General features: G+C 42.7%; 1 protein-coding gene across 4 annotated transcripts in view; it reads left to right on the top strand.

Moving 5' to 3' along the window:
- Positions 1-709: 709 nt before the first annotated feature.
- Positions 710-19,994, top strand: part of PLPP1 (phospholipid phosphatase 1) — a 72,678-nt gene continuing 53,393 nt past the window's right edge. For 2 of the 4 annotated variants that reach the window (XM_063181009.1, XM_063181008.1), the window contains exon 1: positions 11,885-12,040. In XM_063181009.1, the coding sequence (XP_063037079.1) occupies positions 11,983-12,040 (58 nt within the window). In that variant the 5' untranslated portion in view covers positions 11,885-11,982. Of the gene's footprint in view, positions 997-10,971; positions 11,097-11,264; positions 11,329-11,884; positions 12,041-19,994 lie in introns of those variants that run through there. The other 2 variants (XM_063181007.1, XM_063181010.1) reach the window with 2 other exon arrangements.

Here is a 19,994-nt window from a genome sequence, read left to right as displayed (position 1 = left end):
TTTATTTCCAGATTTCTGCATGGTATGAAACACTGGCATTTACAGAGGGCAAAAGTTTGACTACAAAAGCACAAAAAGCCTCATGATGTCATTTGTTCAAGGGGTCCATCAGTACATTAAAAGGAGAGAAAAACAAAAAAAGCTTTTGCTTTACATTTTTTTAATGGCATCTAAAGATTACAGAAGACTCCTGTTACAGTATTACAGTATATATATTTGCATTTTCAAAATTGTTAATTGTTCATTATTATGGCCCTTTCTTCTAGTCCATTTACAAGCTGCAGTAAACGCCTACATAGGTCAAGATTTCTCAAAGGCTGAAAGGCCTCTCTTCAGCAGAAAGAATTCACAGAATTCACAGTAAGGCCCAGAATAAAAAAAAAGAGAACAGAGAGAAATCACCATGGAGGAGGATTACCCCAGGCTTTATGGACTAGACATCACTGGCATCACTGAATGCCTTCATATCAATATGGTTAAGGCCAGACCTTATCATTCTCTCCTCTTAAACTCTCCTTCTTACCTCTCCACAGGGTTTCCTGTGCTTAGTAAGAGTTTGTCAAATACACAATGCAAGGAGGGTCCATGGGAAAGGACATGTAGTATTAAGACACAATACCACTGCATTAGGTACTGAAACAAAGAAAAACTATATGAAGTAATGTTCCCTTCCTACTTCCCATTCACCTTCCCTAACTTCTTCCCACAGATGAATGTTAATCCAACTGAAAGTTGTTGTCACCAGATGGAAGGGCACAGAAATGTAGAAGGTGGGCGTCCATCTTTGTACACAGTTCCTGTGTCAGAGATTAATTAGACTCTGCCATCTGTAAATGGATCCTGAGGACTACACGGAACTGGGACATTTGTTTCACATCTGTTTGCAAAGACAGAAGCACTGGCTGCACAGTGGTCTCCTAACTCTGAATTGGGGCAGTGGTTCTATACAGACTCAGAGGGAAGTGTGCCAGCAGCACCACTGAACATGCATTACAGGTAATACAGCAGGAAATTTGGACAGCAGCTTGTTATAACACTGTTTTGGAAGTGCATGAGTCACTGTGTCTCAGCAATGTGAACCTTTCTCAGCATGTTTTTGTGCTAGATATCATGCCATTTGAGAAAGCCTGAAGGGCCAAAGCTGAGTTAGTTTATCCAGGATCTTCATACTCGAATACTCTAATCCATTTTGGTCACCTTTCCTTCTGTTTACAAAAAAAACCAGAATGCAATCCAGTACTTTCTTCCCCCATTAAACATTATTTAAAACACTTTTGTAATTTGCACTAATTTCCTTCTAAATCAGAGCTGCCCAGTGAGCCTTTCACCTCTGCTTTTGCACTGACTGACTTCTCTGATGCCTTCAGATGAAGCTCTCTCACTTCTCACTCCACACCACCATGTGTACAGTACTTCATTGTTCTGTTTCAAGATGTTTCTTGCAAGAGCAGACAGTAATGCTGATAAAATCACATATGAGCTCTGCATGCACTAAGCATGCCAGGAGATGCCTCTGCATTTCCTTTGCTTCCTTTCTTTTCTCCCACTGACAGTTGTTTCTATCTCCAGAACTGCAAATCTCTCTGGAGCCTTAGGATTCAGTCAGGACTCTGAATTACACTGATGGCAGAAGGTTCCTCTCTCTAACCAATGCCATAATCTTGGCAACATCTTGCAGTTTTTTCTTACATTAAAATCCAGCACCAAACTGAATTATCCTTCTCTTATCAACCTATTAAAATATGTTTATTTAATCTGATAAATACAGATACGCACATATGCACACAGTCTTTCTCTCTTTCTCCACCTGCTCTCCTTACCTTGCCCCCAACCCCCATTTAAATACAGTGTATTCCAAATTATAAAAATGCAAGAAACATCAATGTGGTTGTCCTCAGAGCAGACTGCAGACAAATGGCAAGGTTTCCATCTTGCAAACAATTAGATGTGTTGTATTGAATTGAACTTTTGAGCAGCAAACAAGTCTCAGTAAAGATGAGTCACACTTAGGAAGGCTCTCAGATGAAGACTGACAGATCTGTGATGGTGTCAGTGCTGAGTCTTATTCACAAAGTCTTCAGTGCCTAACAGGCCTTTTAGATATCAGCACTTTGGTGTATTCACCATGTCTGGGACCCAGCCCTCCTGTGTCTGCAGTCATCCCTGAGGTCATGAGTGTGCTCAGAGCCTGCCTCACAGGTGAGAACAAGGGAGATGCACAAAACTGGGCTTCTCCAGCCTTTGCTTCTTACTGAGGTGGTTGAGCAGGAATAGCCAGAGCTATCCCTTGCTTAACTGTCCCCTGAATCACAGCCAGGAAGCAGACAGGTCCTGCCCATGTCCAGCAGTCCAGCAGTAAAAGGACTTGAATGGGAGATGGGGGATTTGGGAGAGTGAATTCCCCCTTCTTTTCCATAATACATGTGGAGCAGATTTACAGTAAAGATATAATCTATCAGAGGTCTTCCTAATCATCAACCCCACAGAACCAGTTCTGTCAGTTGTCTTTACATGTGACAAAGTCAAAGACATACCAAAGTGATGCCTGATTTCTAACCAGGACTGAGGGTTTTTTTTATTTTGCCTTTTTTTTTTAATTTTAGAAAACTAGTTAATACTTTTCAAACAAAGACAGTACAAATTATTTGATAGAACACAAGCCATACCATGAACATACCCGGCAAATACAATCTTAAAATTGCATTGCATGTAACTTTTTAACTGTGTAACATGTTTTATAGACCTGCCTTTATATGCTGTAAGTAGGCACCCTCCTATTTCTTCCTATAGCTTTCCTCTTACATTTCATTAAGCCAAGAAACACAGTGTAAAACACGACACAGAATTTACACAGATTCATGGTTACAAAATTTTTTTTAAGAGTACAGGTAACTGAGCAATAAAAATCATGCTCAATTCTGGGTACTTCTGCCAGCCTGCTGTGGCTGCTCCAGCATAAGTTAATTTATCACAAGCTTTGTGGACTCTTAAGCAAAACAAAGCTCAATTTCACAGTAAATGACTGCAGCACATACCCTCTGCTAGCTCCTGAGTCTGGGATGGGATGCTCCTCATTTGCCTATTTTCAACAAATTCAAGGTCTTTTTATGTGTCTCAATTGCTTTAGTCATACAAAGTGTGTACAGTGTGTGTGTAGCCTGATAATATATTATCATTTGGGAATTTAATAATTTTAATAATAATAATAATAACAACAATAATATTGTTAGAGAACTGAACAAGCTGAGTCTGTGCCCTGAATCTATACCCATGACAGTAGTATCTGTGACATTTCTGTGACATTTATCTTCACAGTACCTACCTGCAGCATTGGACCACTGTTTTCCCTGCCTGAAAGAAGGGAAAGATGCAAGGCATACATTAGCTCATGCCTTGCATTCCCATTCAAGCCCAAGATCCTGAGAGCCCACACCACTTCTTTGTTGATTCACACTCTGATGCAATCCTGCAATCCAGGAAGGGAAACACAACAATACTGCGATGCCTTTTGTGCCTGAAGGTGAATCCCTTCTTCCAAGATATCACCACCACTTAAACCTGTGCCTTTGCACACTCCAAGTCCTCCCTCCTCTGACATGACTAAAAAATCATGGGATGTAAACAATTCAACCAGGGCTCTGTATAAATCTAGAGACTACCTTTACCTTAAAAACTACACTGTTATTCCTCACTTCTTACTAATAAAATGCACAATGATCAGCAATATCATCCATTTGTCTTGTACTGAGGGGGTGATAATTTGGGGGTATCATCACAAAAGTTTTCTTCTTTTTTTCACATACATATGAAATTCTTCTGTGTGTCTGTGTTCCCTTCAGAAAGCTTTTGAAGGCTGGAAAGTTAAAATAACACTGATTTAGTGCAGTGCACCACATATTGTTTCTATCATGCAAGAATTGCTTAACCATGGTACACTTCAGCAGCACAATTTATTACAAACCTTGGAAATAATTTCAGGAGCCCAAGGACCTCACGGACCTTAGACCAAGTTTCAGCAAACTGCTCAGATATGTGATCACTAGGCAGATGTCTGGAAACATGTTCTTGCACATTTATCTGCTAATGCAAACGTCCCAATACAGGCATTAACACTCAGAAGCATTATGTGGATTTTAAACAATTCCTGGAAGAGTTGGGTCCCATAAAAGTTATTCTGACAGATGTAATCCTTCTCCTCACCTTTGCCAAGTGCTTGCTCTGAGTACAGGAGCCAGAGCACAGAGTGAGACTCCTGCCTGCTTCCACTGCTTCTGGTGCTCCAGACACTACAACGTCCTTGCCCAGGGCTGACTTCACTCTTATGTTGTTTTTATTCTGGTTGGGAAAGAAGCAGCAATGTGGAAAGGAAAGATAAAACAGGAGATAAGAGAATATTTTTATGTTTTCTTCTGCACAGATGACTCATTTGAGACAGGTTTATTCCTCTCCTCTCTTGGGGTTAATGCCTTGGGGAGAACAGCAACAAAATGAAGGCTCTTTTAGCTGCTGTGGGAAATAATTCTTTCTCTCACCCTGTTCTGTGAGGTCTCTCAGGCAGTGGCTGTGAGGGTGCACAGCACATAACACAATTGGCTTCAATCTTACTGGGGCCTCACGGTATTAGTGTAATGAAAGTAAATACCAAGTGGTCAGGGCTTAATTATAATCTGGACATTTTGTGCTCTGGCGGTAGATTAGAGGAGACACTGACTTGTGTTTAAGGCACTGAACCTGCTATTGGCATGAGGGTGAATCCATCTAAAGACACAAGACAGTGAAGTGAAATCCCATGTTTCCTGCTCAGAGTATAGAATGCAAACTAAGAGGAAGTGTAAGGTTTCAGTAACTGAACACTCTGTATGTTGGAGCAGCTCCAGCTGTGGCTTTTTGTGTTCAACTCTTGATGACTATTTCAAGGAATCAAATACTATTTTATAGAAGATGGAGAAGCAAAGCTTCCATTAGATTAGGGTATTAGGTATTAGGACCTAAATACTCACATAGTGATTTGAGGAAGAATTCTACATAATTAATGTTGCAATCATCTATTGATCTATTCTCTTCCATTCTTAATTGTGTTTTGAGCAGGAACTGGCCTGATTATGCCCTATGAGAAATAATTCAGATGTACAACAAATAAATATGCTCTGCAATCTGTACTGAAGCAGGTTTCCTTTTTCCTTCATTCTTCCAGTCTTAGAGTTCTGGTCCATAGTTATTTCACTTTCTCAGCCCCCTCATCATTTATTTTTCTAGTTGCCATCACTTACATGGCTAGGCTATTGTAACTATATTATATCAGTAAGGGAGATATGTCCAAGGTTTAATTTTATCCAATACAGTTCCAATTTCTCGAAAAAACAATTAAGTGCTATAAACCTGTGAATAAATTTCTTCAGATCTAGACACCAGAAAAGAAAATCTCAAGTGAAGAGGAAACAAAAGCAGTGTTGATAACTATTACAGCATAGCATACTGTGACTAATAGTGTTGCAAAAGGTCTGCCACAGATAAATTTCCATAGTCATTCTGGGTATTTTGGCTTGGCCTTAGCTTCAGAGTAAATTGTGGAAGAATATGACTTAGGAGTACTGTAATGGCTCAATCCACTGTTAGGAAATGTGTATGGTAAGAGATCACTGCTGATCTGAAGACCAACATAAATGAAGCACTGAAGGGCAGCAGTCGGGGGGTTCATCCTCCTAGCAGCAGCAGCAGCAGCTCAAGCATTGGGCCAGGAGAAAAACCTAGATCTACCTCTTTTTGGGTCTCTCTGCTTGTGTGTGCCCCCATGCTGTACTTCTAGTGGTGCTTCTACTGGTAATCCAGGCCATCCTCAAGTGCTACAGGACTGGAAGCTGCTGCCTGGCAGTGGTTGCCTTGCAGTTTGGTGCTTCCTTAAAGCACAGGGAGTCAGGTCAGGGGTAGGCTGCTGCTGCCAAGCAGGGAGAAGCAGCAGGAACAGACCCCTTATCTGCTGCAGCCTGAACACACAGCTTTGATCTGCCAGTGGAGCACACCTGGACAGAGTTGCAGGGACACACATATTCCTCCAAGCTTATCTCCTTCTCTCTGTTGAAATGGGTATATGGGTACCCAAACATGCACAGAACCAGGTGCAGGAGGCTGAGTTACCTCTTTAGGTGTGTGATGGGTCAAAACTGGGTCCCTTTAACACATCAGTGGCAAATTCTTCCTGTGCAATTGGTTAGCCTGTTGAAGTTCACCTCTTGAGATGTATGGCTGCTGCCAGAGTAACCTCTGTTTTGCTAACTGCTTTGACAGGAAAGCATGATCAAGAAGGGAAGAAAAGGGAAATCAGAAGCCAGAGGACACAAATTCTGCAGCCTCTAAATCACTTCTATTTGCAATAATCATAAGACCTTTTTAATGAGTTTCACTCAGACATGAACATTCTGTGAGTACCCTTGAGAGACTCATCCTTTCAGAGTCTCCTACTGCTTCAGAGCAATATTTGTAATTGAAACGAATTATGAAAACCAATAAAGAGCAACAGGGAGAGTTTCTTAGCCCTAAGGCCAACTGGTAGAGCACAGCTGATGGCCACACAACTGCTTTTTCTTCCTATGAAAATAGCATGTCTGCATGCAAAATTGCCATGGGGAATGTTCCCCAGCCTGTGATAGTGAGTTCTGAACAACACCATTTCTGAGCTAACATAAAAACACTACCATCATGTGCCAGTACCTGTTTAGTGTGAGTTGGCCCCACTTAATTAACTTGTGTAGATGTAGCCTGAAGTGTTTTCTCTAGAATATGCTATATGATCCTCTGAGGCTGTATGATACGCACCATAAAATATAAACAAAATTATATATTTGGGGTTTAATGCAATTTTGCTCATTACATGGGCATGAATATTAAATATGTTATTATGTTGTCTAGTGAGGTCTGCTTGATTCCTTATTTATGTGGCTAATCTTTAGAAGTAACTTATATTTTCTAATAAAACACATCTCTTGTGGGAATGGTGTACAACTTTGACCTAAAAGTGGGGGAGCAGAACCCTTCACATATCTGAACTTGCCTGTAGGTGACAACCCCAAGACAGCCTGACAGCAAGACCTTCTGGGGAATAGTTCAAGAGAGATGTGTGGGGATTAAGTACCCAAACAAGTGTCATTTGTATTTAAAATAAAAAGAATTATAAGAGAGAAGACAAGAAAGTCCTCATACTTTGTTTATTAGAAATATGTGTTCTTTATTGTTCACTGCTCCCTTATTAAAAACAAAACAAACATGAGACATAGAAACAAAAGAAAGAAAACAACTAAATGTCCAGACCAAACAAAAGAAGAGGTATGAGGCTAAGATATTTTGGTGGAATCTAAATTCTGTTTCCTGAAACATTCTGTACAAGGGGTTTCAGCTGACTTAGGAGTTCAGGTCTCTACTATCCTATAGTAGAGTATGTAATTTTGTTAGAGGCAAATCCTGTGTCCTGAAAGATAAATTCAGGGGGTCTATCTTGTGAACTTTTCTCCTTGTCCTCCTTATTCCATGAGTGGGGTTTTGGCAGATAAATTCAAAACAGCCACACAAAAGTGTTGCAGAGTCTGATGGAACATTACAAATATGTCTGAACTTTTAAATCTCTGCTATTACTAATGTATTTTGCAGTGTTACACTGTGCACACAGACTGCCTTTGAACATACGAAGACCTGACTCAGTTCAAGTCCATCCAGCCAAAAACTGTGCGGCAGTGCCCAGGAGCAGATGTTATGGGGGAGTTTAAGAAACAAGTGCTATGGAATGACTGTTTCCCAGCAGTTCTTTCTAAACGTGGGAAATCAGAAGAGGGATGTTTCTGAACCTGCCGTGATCTGTTGACCTATCCTCTATGAATTCACCTAATGCCTCTATGCTGCTTTGTAATTTTGTGCCCCACAGCATCCAGAGGCAAAACATTACAGAATATTCTGATGTAAAAAAGTCCTGCAGTCTAACATCTTGTAGAAGTTTTCCTTAGCTCTTAGCTGATACAAAGTACTGAATGCTTTTTACCCATTTAACCTTCTCCACATATTTCATGATTTTCTAGATCTGTACTTCATAAAGACTTTTCCTCTCTGTTTAAATGTTGAAATACCATGTTCTGGTTTTGGTACATTGAAACTGCTGTATACAAGTTCTAAAAATGCTTTCTTTTCTGCTTTACTTTGTGCTTTCTCTGCTTCTACTTACCCATTTTGATGTGGGATTTCTGGCATTCAGGAATGTGTCATAATGAGATTTGTCAGACTGCTCTCTTTCCTAATAGCATTCCGAATGCTATGGTTGGAGTGGTGTTCTCCCTCTGAGCACTCAGAAGATGGCTTCCCAGAACTATCCGCAGTGACCCTCTCATCCCTTTCCTGAGTGGTAACAGCTCATTCAGAGCTATTCACTCCCATCCCAGAACAAGCTACAGAGAAACAAGCCTGGGAAAATCCCGTCATTTACTAAAGCTGTTGATCTATATGAATGTTAATTGCAGTTAAGAGTCCTGTTGGGTCAGTACTAATTAATTATCACACAAGTACCACTAGAGACTGATGATAAACTTCCTGAGAATTTAATCCTTGTACACACAAAACTTCTAAGAAGAATGGTCGAAACACTGAGGATCACAATTAGTAAAAGAACAGAAGAAAACAAATACATTAATAGGGCTTTAACTTGGTGTTTGCTGCTGCTCACTGCCCTCCTAAATAAATAAAAAGATACTATTTTAAAAACAAGCAAACAAAACAACTAAATAACCATACTAAACAAGAGAATAGGTGAAAGGGGAAGATATTTTGAAGAGTCTAAATTCTAGAGAGTAATATTAAGACTAAATTAACATGTAAATCTCATTAAGGAATATGAGAAAACATAAATTATGAGCTTCGTCTGCTACCCTCCTTTTCACTTGTGTCCAAAATTGTTCTTTAGCATTTTGTTAAGCATATGAGTTGATCTCACTGGGTCACTATAGTGACTAAGAGCAGTGTCAGTAGTTAGCACTTTTGCTGTGAGGGACAGCTACCAAGCAAAGCCTATGCAGTAAAAATGCCATGAAGCTGAGAGACACTACAAAGCTTCCACAGTATCAGGAGAAACTGAAACTTAGAGGCTCTGGTTGTACAGTTAAAACCCCCGAACCTCCAACTAATGCTAAACATGATTTCTATTTGTGTTTATATTCAACATCCATCCCCTCTGGAATACACTGCTCCAGATGCTTTCTAATCAAATAGCATCAGTTTACCCTCTCTGCCACCCTGGTGTTGCTACTGCAGACACCCTTTTATTTGTTAAAGGTACTGGAGTATGCAGGCTTTGGTTTTTTACTGTTTCTTCAGTTTACACCAAAACATCCTTTTTTTGTATGGAATAACAGCATATCTGAAGATGCCAGTACTTATGCTAACATAGCCCTCATGTAAATGTAGGGTTTTGCTAATCTGTGTAGTACTTCAGGCTGTAAGAGCTTGGGTTGGCATGTTTCCATGGTTAATATCTGCCCAAATAAGAAGGCCTGGAAAAGCCTTCTGAGAGCCTAGAACTATGCACTGCTACCCAAGCCCCCAAACTGTGCTCAGCTGGGGTTTTCCAACACCTAGCAAGCCAAGTGGTGAGAATAGGGTTGCAACAGCAAGGATCACATCCCTTATGCAATGGAAAATTTGGAGAGGAGCCAGTGACTGCTTTCTTTCCTGAATTCTGGTAGAAGGTTGCAGAGACGCCTCTTCCCTCAGGCAAGCTACATCTCAAGGGTGAAAGAGAGATGTAGAAACTGCAAGACAATAAAGTGTGATTAATTTCTGTCGTGAATGCTGTGCTGCAACCCAATTTCCAGGTGTTTTTAAGTGTAATCGCTATCTTGCTCACATTCTTCTGGGAAGAGATCCATTTCAGTGAGTGCAATCTCTCGGGTCTCTAATTTACTGCATAGGGGTGTGGATCAAGGGGGCTGTTTGCAGCTTAGTCTGAACAAGATTAGCCTGATGCTTTTGGGTTGAAGAAAGCAATTATGGCAATTGTGCGTGAAATGCTTGCAATTGCTTGTCCTCTGGTTTTTCTAACCATCCTGCAATTTTGGGGATGTTATCTACTCCTGACTTAAGATCTCATGAACAATTCCCTGCTTTGTGAGGAGCAGAGCAGATTGCGCACTTTTCTTTCAGCAGCAGCTCTCATAAAGATAAGCCCAGTTTTCCTCCTTGCCAGGCTGTGCTCCAGTTTGTTCCATTACTTCATGCATTTTAAGACAACAGGAATTTCTACATCCATGAAACCATCCCAGCACAGTTGCACAGGAAAATACGCTCTTTAATTTACACTGCACTTAAAAGAAATCAAGGGTACTTTTAATCTCTAGAACTGTCCATTTTGACATGTAGCTGGGATGATGCTTAGGCACTGAGATAAAATTGGGATCTCCTGTATCTCCTATACTATGTAGAGTTTCCTTTATATATTCAATGTGGAACTACTTTATGTGCCTTTTTTGGCAGCACAGTTGAAGACACGACATATTCAGTGAGGCACTTTCACATCAAGAATTTGTTTCTCTTGCTGATCCCTCAAACCTGTTATTCAGCTGTTAGGATATTGTACAAAGTGAAGCTGTTTGCAGAATTAGGGAGTGCAATACATGAGAAGTGGCTGAAAAGCTTGTCTGGTGTTCTGGGGGAAGCGCTACTCATCTCACCTGCACTTGCCTCGAACAAAACACAAATCTAGTCTGTAGCCCGAGCTGCATGTTTGTGCCTAACAGCCCTAACACTGGTGAATAAAATAATCCGTTTTGTTGTCAATGGTGCTAAAATAAAAATGTGGCTATGCAGAACACATTTTCTTTGTGTTGGTGTCTTCTTTCCAAATAAAAGGTTTTAACATGGAAAAAGTTTGCTTTGGGTTGGGTTGGGCTGAAACTCTGCTTCCAACTGTTTTGTAATTTTTTTTTTTTTGCAATTTTCCAGCACTCTTCCAGCTTCTCTACTCAGTCCTGGTGAGGCGACATCTGGAATAGGCTGTCCAGCTCTAGGCTGCTCAGCCCAAGAGAGACATGGAGCTCCTGGAATAGGTCCAGCAGAGGGCAACAAAGGTGATTAGGGAGCCGGAGCATCCCTCTCACGAGGAAGGACAGAGAGCTGAGCCTGTTCAGCCTTGAGAATATAGAGACAACCGAGAGGGGAACTCGTCAATGTGTGTAAATATCTAAAAGGGGTGGGTGCCAAGAGGATGGAGCCAAGTTGTCCTGGGTGCTTGAGCCGGGAGGTTAGACCGCATGACCCACTGTGGTTCCTTCCAACCCGGAGGATTCTGTGATTCCAGAGGTGGAAACAGTTTTTTCCTTGTGTACTGCTACTACTACTACTACTAAATAATGATAATGATAATGATAATGATAATGATAATGATAATGATAATGATAATGATAATGATAATAATATCTCCCCGTGTTCCCGCGGAGGACCGACCCTCTCCCTCGCAGATCCCAGCTACGGCCCGTGCGCCCTCGGGGCCGAGCCGAGCCGGGCGAGCAGGTGAGGGCAGGTCGGTGCCCGGGCCGTGCGGGGCCGCGCTCGGTGCCCGGGGCCGCGCTCGGTCACTCTCGGTGCCCGGGCGTTGCGCGGGGCCGCTCGGTGCCCGGCCGCAGCGCGGCGCGATGGCGATTGGCGGCGCGGGCCGGCGCCGGGGCCGGGGCCGCGGGCGGGGCGTCACTGAGGGCGGTCCGAGGCGCCGCCGCTGCCGCCGCCCGCCCTTCCCGCCCTGCCCAGCCGCCCCTGCCCGGCCTTAAAGGCGCGCGGGGCCCGCGGCGGCGGCAGTAGCGCAGTGCGGGCGGCGGCGGCGGCTCCTCAGCGGTGCTTGGAGCGCAGGGGGGCCGTTCCCACGGAGCGCCTCGCCTGCAGCCCCTCCCTGCCGCCTGCGCCGCGCTCCCGCCCCTCGGGCCGAGGCTGTCACCGCGCCTGCCGCCGGGCGCCGCCAGCATGTTTGACAGGACGCGGCTGCCCTTCGTGGCGCTGGACGTGCTCTGCGTGCTGCTGGGTAGGTCGGGGGGCCGCGCAGGAGCGGGGGGAGCCGCCCCCGGGGCGCCGCACTCCCCCTAGCACGGCACCGCGCTGGTCGCATGCTCGCCTCCCCCTCCCCGCCGCGCCGGCACCTCCCGGAGCGGGGCTCCTGCCGGCCCGCAGCCCCCGCCGTGCCTGCCGCCCCTCGCTCGCTCCCTCCCTCGCCTCCCGCTCCGCGCCCGCTCCGGGGGGATCTGATCGCTGCCGTGGGCCGGGAGGGGAAGGGAAAGCCCCGGGGGGAGGGAGCTGCTGCAGCTTATCCACTGACATCTGAAGCTCCCTCTTCTCTCTGATGTCCTTACTCTTCCTTCCCTAACCACCTCTGTCGGATGAAAACCGGTTGTTGCAAGAGCGCTGGAGAGGTAGCTGTCTGGTAGATACCTGCAGCCGGGGATGTGTTTGTTTTCCCGAGCGAGACGGGAAGCTGTCCTGGAAGGGGCCGTCATCACGGAAACGCGCCTCATCCATCCAGGGTGCTGCTGCAGGGGCGCGACGGCGCTCGGCAGCAGGGCAGGCGTTCTTCGCTGTAAGCCTTGAGCTCAATGCGGTGTCAACCGAGCCTCCGCTGTAGCTGCAGGCTGGAAGCGGAGTGAGGCATTCCCTGGAGCGCGGTGCCTGCGCGCTCGTGTCCGTGTGCGGCAGGGAGGGACGGGTGTCGGGCAGGAGCCGTGCCTCGGTGATGGCCAGGGGTTGGACCGACACAGCCACAGCACACTGCCACAGCGCTGCAATCCTTGTCCTGGCCAGCCCAGATATTGGCTTCCCAGAATTGCTTTATTCTGTTTCAGTCTCCGTTGAAACTATTTTGTGTCCTGCCAATTTGCATTAACTCTCCTTTTATGTAATGAGAGTGTAAAGAGCAATGATGTCGATTAGCGATCGGAGAAGGGGCAGTTTCACTTCGTAAAGTGGCATCTCTCAGTACTGGGAGCCTGGGAAGTGTCTTTACACTCTGGAGATGTACTTCTTGGTCTTAGGAAGTGCTGATTTTGGATGTTTGCTTCTTAAGCAAATAATGTCAGTACTTCAGTAATATAAGCACTTTCTTGTCGTGTTCAGTGGATAGTGTTCAGGCCTAGCTCATGAATTTCTGCTTGGCTGAATTTTTTGGCTGATGAGTATTTTTTGTGGCATCAGTATAAACATAATGACATTTTCCCCTGGATGCTTCAAATAGCAATGGTACCTGTAGCTAAATGCCATTAAAAAGCAAAATTATAATGAATGATACATTGCTCTGAGGTAATGTTACAGGAGAGAGAGCTTTTGCAAAATGATAGTGGGTCCATGTAATCCACTGGGAGCAATCTTTTTTCAGATCAGGAATTTTATCCAACTGCTATTATGAGTCTTAAACTTTCACGCTATCTTTATGGTGAGTGAAGCAGTTTTGTCTGTCTGGATAATTGTCATTACAAGATCTTTATAATTAGACAAAAATTTTGCACTGTGCACATGGTTTGGTCTGCATGAAGCATATGGGTGTATTGTAAGTAATCTTGAGTAATCAAGGAAAGCAAAATGTATGGAAAGTAAGGCTGCAGAAGTATATAACTTGATGGTCATCTACCTGAAAGGATGAGAGTTTCCCTGTCCCAAAGCATTACCTGGGATGGTAGGTTTTAGACCTTGTCCTGCAGTGTAATAGCCGTTTGCAAACCTTTCCCTTCTCTCCCCCTCACCCTGTGTAGCATTTGGATCACAGATACACTTATCTGGTACCTCAGTGTGCTGGAAGGTTGCCAGACTTTTTATTTTCCCTTGTTTACTTCCTGAAAAGTCTGAAAACTGCCGGCAGCGCATAGTATGAAGTTCCCTGACACCTGCAGCTTTAAACACATTGAGTTACAGGTTTCAGTGAAACTCTAGCTGAGATAAAAAGATCTTCCATTTGCAGAATGGGAAAGATACTGGGTGTAGGACCAAGTGCTCTTCCTCTTCAGCCGGCCTCTCATGTGGCTGTGGTCCTGAGAAGAACACAGGTCTTACCTGTGACTGGCCTGTCTAACTTTTTTTACTGTTAAAAAAAATAGTTCCTGTTGATTGTGGACTTCAACTCTCAGTTTTCCCCTTGCCCTTTCCCCTGCCTGTGCACTTTGGTATGTACTCAAATGACAGAGGTAACTGCCCAGATAAAGTGACTTGCTGTATGGATAAATGATACCTAGTATCTCCACTGCAAGGACTACAAGGCCTCCAGCAGAACTGAAGGTTTAAAAACGATGAACACGAGTTTCAGTTGAGGACCGAACCTCAATCTTGGTGTGGTATCCCATGATACCATAAAACGGGATACCAGTAGCATCCTCAGAATTCCCAAGGTAGCTCTTGTCACTTAGTACAGAGCTTTTCTTTTTTCTCCTCTTTTTTCCTGTTTATACCTTCTCCAAAGCAGATGAGGAAGAAAAATTAATTTAATTGTCTCAGTAATGTTGGACTTGAAGCCTAAGTGATATCCAAGCATACCACTTGGAGCTGCAGTGATCTGACACACCCATGAACTCACTGCAGTGGAAGTGCATGATTCTTACTGTGTGTCTGACTTACTCGCTCCTGGTTTAGTCAAGCCATTTTTGTGTGGCTTCAACTTTCCCCGTATAAGTCTTTCAAAGGAAAGGGAAGGGAAAAAAGAGCCATCCTGTGATTTTTGTGTGTGTCTGTCTGTGATTTAGACAGATTTATTGAAAGATGTGACATGCTTAAGATGGAGCCAAGGTAAGAGAATAAGAAAGACATCAAAGAAGAGGAGGTGGGGAGAGGGGGAGAAGAAAGTAGGAGGTAAAAACATCTTTAAAATTAGCCCAGTTTGGTTCCCTGAGACTCAAGTCTAAGTTTCTTTTAATTATCCTTGAGAAAGATCTCCCCCTCATCTGCCTTTTTACCCACTAAAGGAGAGAAAATTCAGGGAAAGCAGTCTTTGGTGCCCTGAGAAAACAACTCCTTCCCTCTTATCAGCATGATAATTCTCTTCTTCTAAATCTAACACTGGTGTTTCAGCATTAAATTAGCTTTATGTCCCACAATCTGAAAAAGTGAAAGCTGCAGGTTTCTGCGGTATCTGTCCTCAGATAGTGTGAGGAGCCTGTATCTGTATTCCGTGTGTGCTAATCTGCAGTGCTGGGTGTGTGTGTGCGGTGCATGCCCGCATGCAGCTCTGCAGTGCTGCAGGCAGCACCTGCCTTACTCCCCATGCTCCAGCAGACAGTGCTCAGATGCTTCTGGCACTGGAAAACATGAGTGCCTTGCAAGACTGCAGGATTTCCTTCTCACTCATACCTCTGTTACTTGTCTCTCCTAGGTTTTCTGATAGATAGTTTTATATAGTGTGGCAGAAATTGGCATTCTCAACAGTAGCAAAACTATTTTTCACGGATAGACACTGAGGCTTGGTTCTTATGGTTTATTACACTTCCAAACTGTCATGCAAAAAATGGCAGCTTATTAAAACAGCTTAATTAGTTAGCTTGCAAGTGGGGTTTTCATTAGGCACTATATATACACATATACACTCTGTGCCACTGTTACAGGTCTATTGTTTGTTTGATTGCAAATCAGGTTCCTTTTTCATTAAGGCAGGTAAACAACACTTAAAGAACAAAGTTGGGAAACACATGACAAATATTACTACAATCAGTGGAAGAACTGCTAAATACATTTATCTTTAGAGCAGACTCTCACAAAGCCAAAGATTAAAGGAAGTTCTGCAGAAGTGACCAGAGCCATAAGGAAAACACTTTCTGTCACAACTCTGGGACGACTTTCATCTGGTCTGTACTTGTTGAAATTCATGCCTAGCTTGAGCACAGGGTGCAATACAACACAACTGTATTATTTTAGTCTCTTGTCTGACTATGCAATTACTGACAAGCTCGCTACTTAGAGTAATACTGACAAGCTTATTATTTATTTTTATAAGTAACTGGGGAGTGTACTTGTCCATATGGGATTGCTTGTGTAATGCAAGAATATGTCCAACCCAAGATTAGAAAAACTGAAGCCTTCTAAAGAATTAAACCCTTGCTGCTCTATTCACTTTTCTGTTCACTTTTTTCTTCCTCTCCATGTCTTACCCTGTGACTGTGGGGAAGGTGAGATTATGGCAGTCTTATTTATACATTACCATAATTATTATTTTTTTTAATGAAACTACCTCTGAGTAAGGGAAGGACTTCTGTCCTTCCAAACAGAAGGACATGTGAACTGATTCCAGAAATAGTAAACACTCACATTGCTTTCATCTTGCTGTTTAAAGACTGCTGGAATGTTTTGTGATGACAACATGCTAAACAGCAGATGCATGTATACAGGACACAGTGAGTTTTCTTTTGCAGGATGTGACTTGTTGGGGTGGGATGGCTGGACCACCCTGCACATTGTTTTGCGTTCAGTGCTGTTCTCCTCTCTTGGGAGTGTTTACTCATGCTGTCGCTGGAGGCTGCAGTCTCGGTGACAATTAAGGTATCGCTGTGCAGTCAGGGAAGGCTCCTTCTATGTGGGTTAGCACTTCCTGATTGCCCTAGTTCAAATAAAAACCTCCTCCGCTATTATTTGTGACTCACTGACATATGTGTCACCGTTTGTATTTTCCACATCATGTGGGTGCCTAAATACTTTTTCTAGTTCATGAATACATTGTAAAGCTGTAACAGGAACATGTGAAAGAGCAGTTTGTCTTTGGTGACACTCTCCACCAGGTACCATGACCTAGTACTTATTAAGTTGACACTCTCAGTTAATTGGGGACATTCTTGTTACCTGAAACTGGGAAAATCTTCCCTCTCCTAATGTGCTTTCTTCTTTGCAACAGTCACTTTTTATTTTCCCCAACATAAAGAATGATGCTTTACCAGAGACTCACTCCCTCTTGATCGGAAGCCTACAGAAAAACTTTTGGTAAGAGATCAATTAGTTGATGAAGAGTATTCAAAGTCAGCAGTCTGGTTCATGTTCTGCCAGATTTTGCTGTTGTGTATTTTGTATGAACTTCTGACACAAAACCAGAAGTCCTTGCACTTTACTTTTTTGCAGCAATAGCAAAAAATCCTAGTTCACCTCCCAGTGTCTTCCCAATAGGCAAATAGTGAACTCAGGACTATATTATTTTCTCTTGGCATAGTAGAGCAAGATGCTTATCAGCTCTTGGGTTCCTTACCAGCTGCTTGAGTCTTGGTGATATTTTTTCCTTAGCCTTAAACAGTCAGAAGGGCTCTTGCAGCTTTCTTACATGAGGGCAGTGACCTTTGCAGGGAGGGGCTTCTGACATTTTATGTAGAAAATAAAGTATCACACTAAAATTATAAAATAGCTAATCCTTCATAGCTGAAGAATTCCTGCCTCCTCTCTATATTGCTTGAGTGCTTGTTTTTGCTGTACTGAGCTGATGCAACATGCCTCCTGGCCTTAAAGGGTTAGGCAGTATGAACTGATACTGACTGAAAGCAGCTTGGTCTGAAGGCTGCACCATCACAGCCCTGCTGGGGGGAAGAGTTGATTACTGGTTGCCTGCTACTGCATAGTTTCATGTAGGAGCACTGTTGCTGATGAGGGGATTAAGCTGTGATAATCCTCTATCTGTGACTGCATTGCAGCAGTGGAAGGCAGGTAGCACAAAGAGGTGACCTGGCTCTTGGAAGTAACCAATGAGAAGAGAACTTGAGTCTTGTAGTATGCCAACTGACTCGGATTTGCTACCCCCCACAACTGATAATCCTATTTCCAGAATTAGTCCAGGAGAATTAAAACAAACTCACCTTGGATGAAGGAAAAAAGAAAAAAGTGCTGTACAGAATTGCATAGAAACCTGTTGGCAAGGTATGCCACCCACAGGAATATGGCTTTAAAATGAGATTGATTTATTGCTATATCTGCTTGGTTTGGTGGGGGTCCTTCTCTTCCTTATCCCTGTCCTGCAAAAGAAACTCATAATTCTTAGATTTTATTCAGGTAAAACAGTTGATCGAAAGCAACTGAAAAATCTACAGACACTAGAAATGCAGATAATGGATGACTAGCAAACAGCTAGTTTTATGACAAGAATTAAAATAATTTAAAGCTGTTTTGAAGAAGCAAGATTTCCTTAGGATACTTTTTGAAACTGTTTTGTTTTGGTTTTTTTTTTTAGAAATCTGTATTATTGCCACTACATCTAGAAACACTAGTCATGGAATGATAGAATGTGTTGGAATGGACCTTAAAGACCATGTAGTTTCAGGCCCCCGTCATGGATAGGGACATTCTTCACTAAAACAGATAGTCACTTCAGCTGTTACAATAAATTTCTCAGTCCTTCTTCTGAGTAGATTTATAATCAATTTACCAGCCAGAATAATTCAATCCTTCAATTTTAAAACTAAAAATATTATCCTACTTATATTAAGGATCTGATGCCTGTCTCTTCTTGTTTAACAATTGACTACTAATGACGTGACCCACTTTCTGGGAGGAATTTTCCTATTTCAAGTTAGGAGACTCATCTCAAAGGTACAGAACCAAAACTGTCTATTGATAAACCTGCATTGTGTTTTGACTCTACTTTTGCCAGATTCTCTGGTGCATTAATCCTTCTCAAACAGTCAGAGCTCTTAAAATTAAGACTGCTTGTTTGTGTGAAAGCCAAAAATTGACCCAAATAAACTTCTTTAACAGATTGTGATATAGAAAGGTAATGTTGAAACTTTCTAGTGCACTTATCAAACACTTTTTCTGTTACTACATTGAATTAGAGGAAATTACCAGTACAAGAACAGGCTGCCTTTGCTCTGTTATAGACTGTATTAATTCATCTTTAAAAAGCTGTGGCCAAGAAGCAGTCTGACTCAGAAGTTTGGGAAGGCACTTCAGTTTTACTTGTATTGTACTTCAAAACTAAAATTAAATTTTGGCATCTCTCATTCATGTAGTGTCTTGATATTTGGCAACAGGAAAATGAAGGATTTGAAAAAATTTAGATTAGAAAATACAGGTGTGTCAGATGAGGACAGCTGTCTTGGAATATCTATCCACCAGATGCTGCTTAATGGAGCAAAAGGTAAGGATGAGCCATATCAGCACGCCATTATTTCTGTGATGCTGCTGAGGAAACAATGGATTTTCTAGACAAAGCCCAGATTTTAGAGTCTCCTCTCCTTTTTTTTGCCTCTGCTAAATAGGCAGCTTTCAGAGGAGCTGTGTGGGGTTTCCTTGGGTCTCATAAGGTAGCTTCAGTTTGTTACTTAGCCATGCCTGGTTTGGAAGAAGGATCACAATTTTTTGTGATCCCTTTCCTAGGAAAGGAGAAAACTGTACCAAACAGGAATTATGCTCAGTTTTTGCCTAAGTGTAGAAGGAATTACATTATCCAATTTCAGCATCTCAGGTGACTTCTGCCTCTCTTAGAATACAGTGGCATTTTTACCTCAAATTAACATTAGTGCATTTTTGTCCATTTAACTTAGTTCTGTTATTGCCAAGAAGTCTTATGTTACTAAGTCACTGAAACTAAGCAATAGGTGCAGTATTTTCTGAAACTGGAGTTCTGGGATGGTAAGGAAAATGCATGTGTCTAAATTTGTCTGCCTTGTTTTGAGGCATGGAAGGGCAGTGAACTGTGCTTATTTTAAGCTGAAGGGGTGGTTTGGAAGCTGGTGGTGGAGAGACCTGGGAGAATAAACTGCTAATTATAATCAGGGAAAACTTCTGATATGCAGCAAGCTAATGGCCCTTAAGGGGTACAGAAGGTAGATAGTGAAATCAAGCCTGCCAAATAGTCAGAAACTATGCTCTATTAAATTCCAAAAATCATCTTAGTCATTATTTTACTTAGTGTCTGCTTTCCTTGGTGTTCCATTGAGTGAGTTTTTTGCTGACGTGTGGCAACTGGGCTTCAGTTTTATGTTGTAAGGTAAGCCTATGCTGCAGTACTAGTATTCAGCTAAAATACTCCTGATGGCTAG

This window comes from Melospiza melodia, chromosome Z (assembly GCF_035770615.1).
Source record: "Melospiza melodia melodia isolate bMelMel2 chromosome Z, bMelMel2.pri, whole genome shotgun sequence".
Taxonomy (NCBI): Eukaryota; Metazoa; Chordata; class Aves; order Passeriformes; family Passerellidae; genus Melospiza; species Melospiza melodia.
Note: the sequence above shows the minus strand (reverse complement) of the source record. Positions and strands in the feature narration are given on the sequence as shown.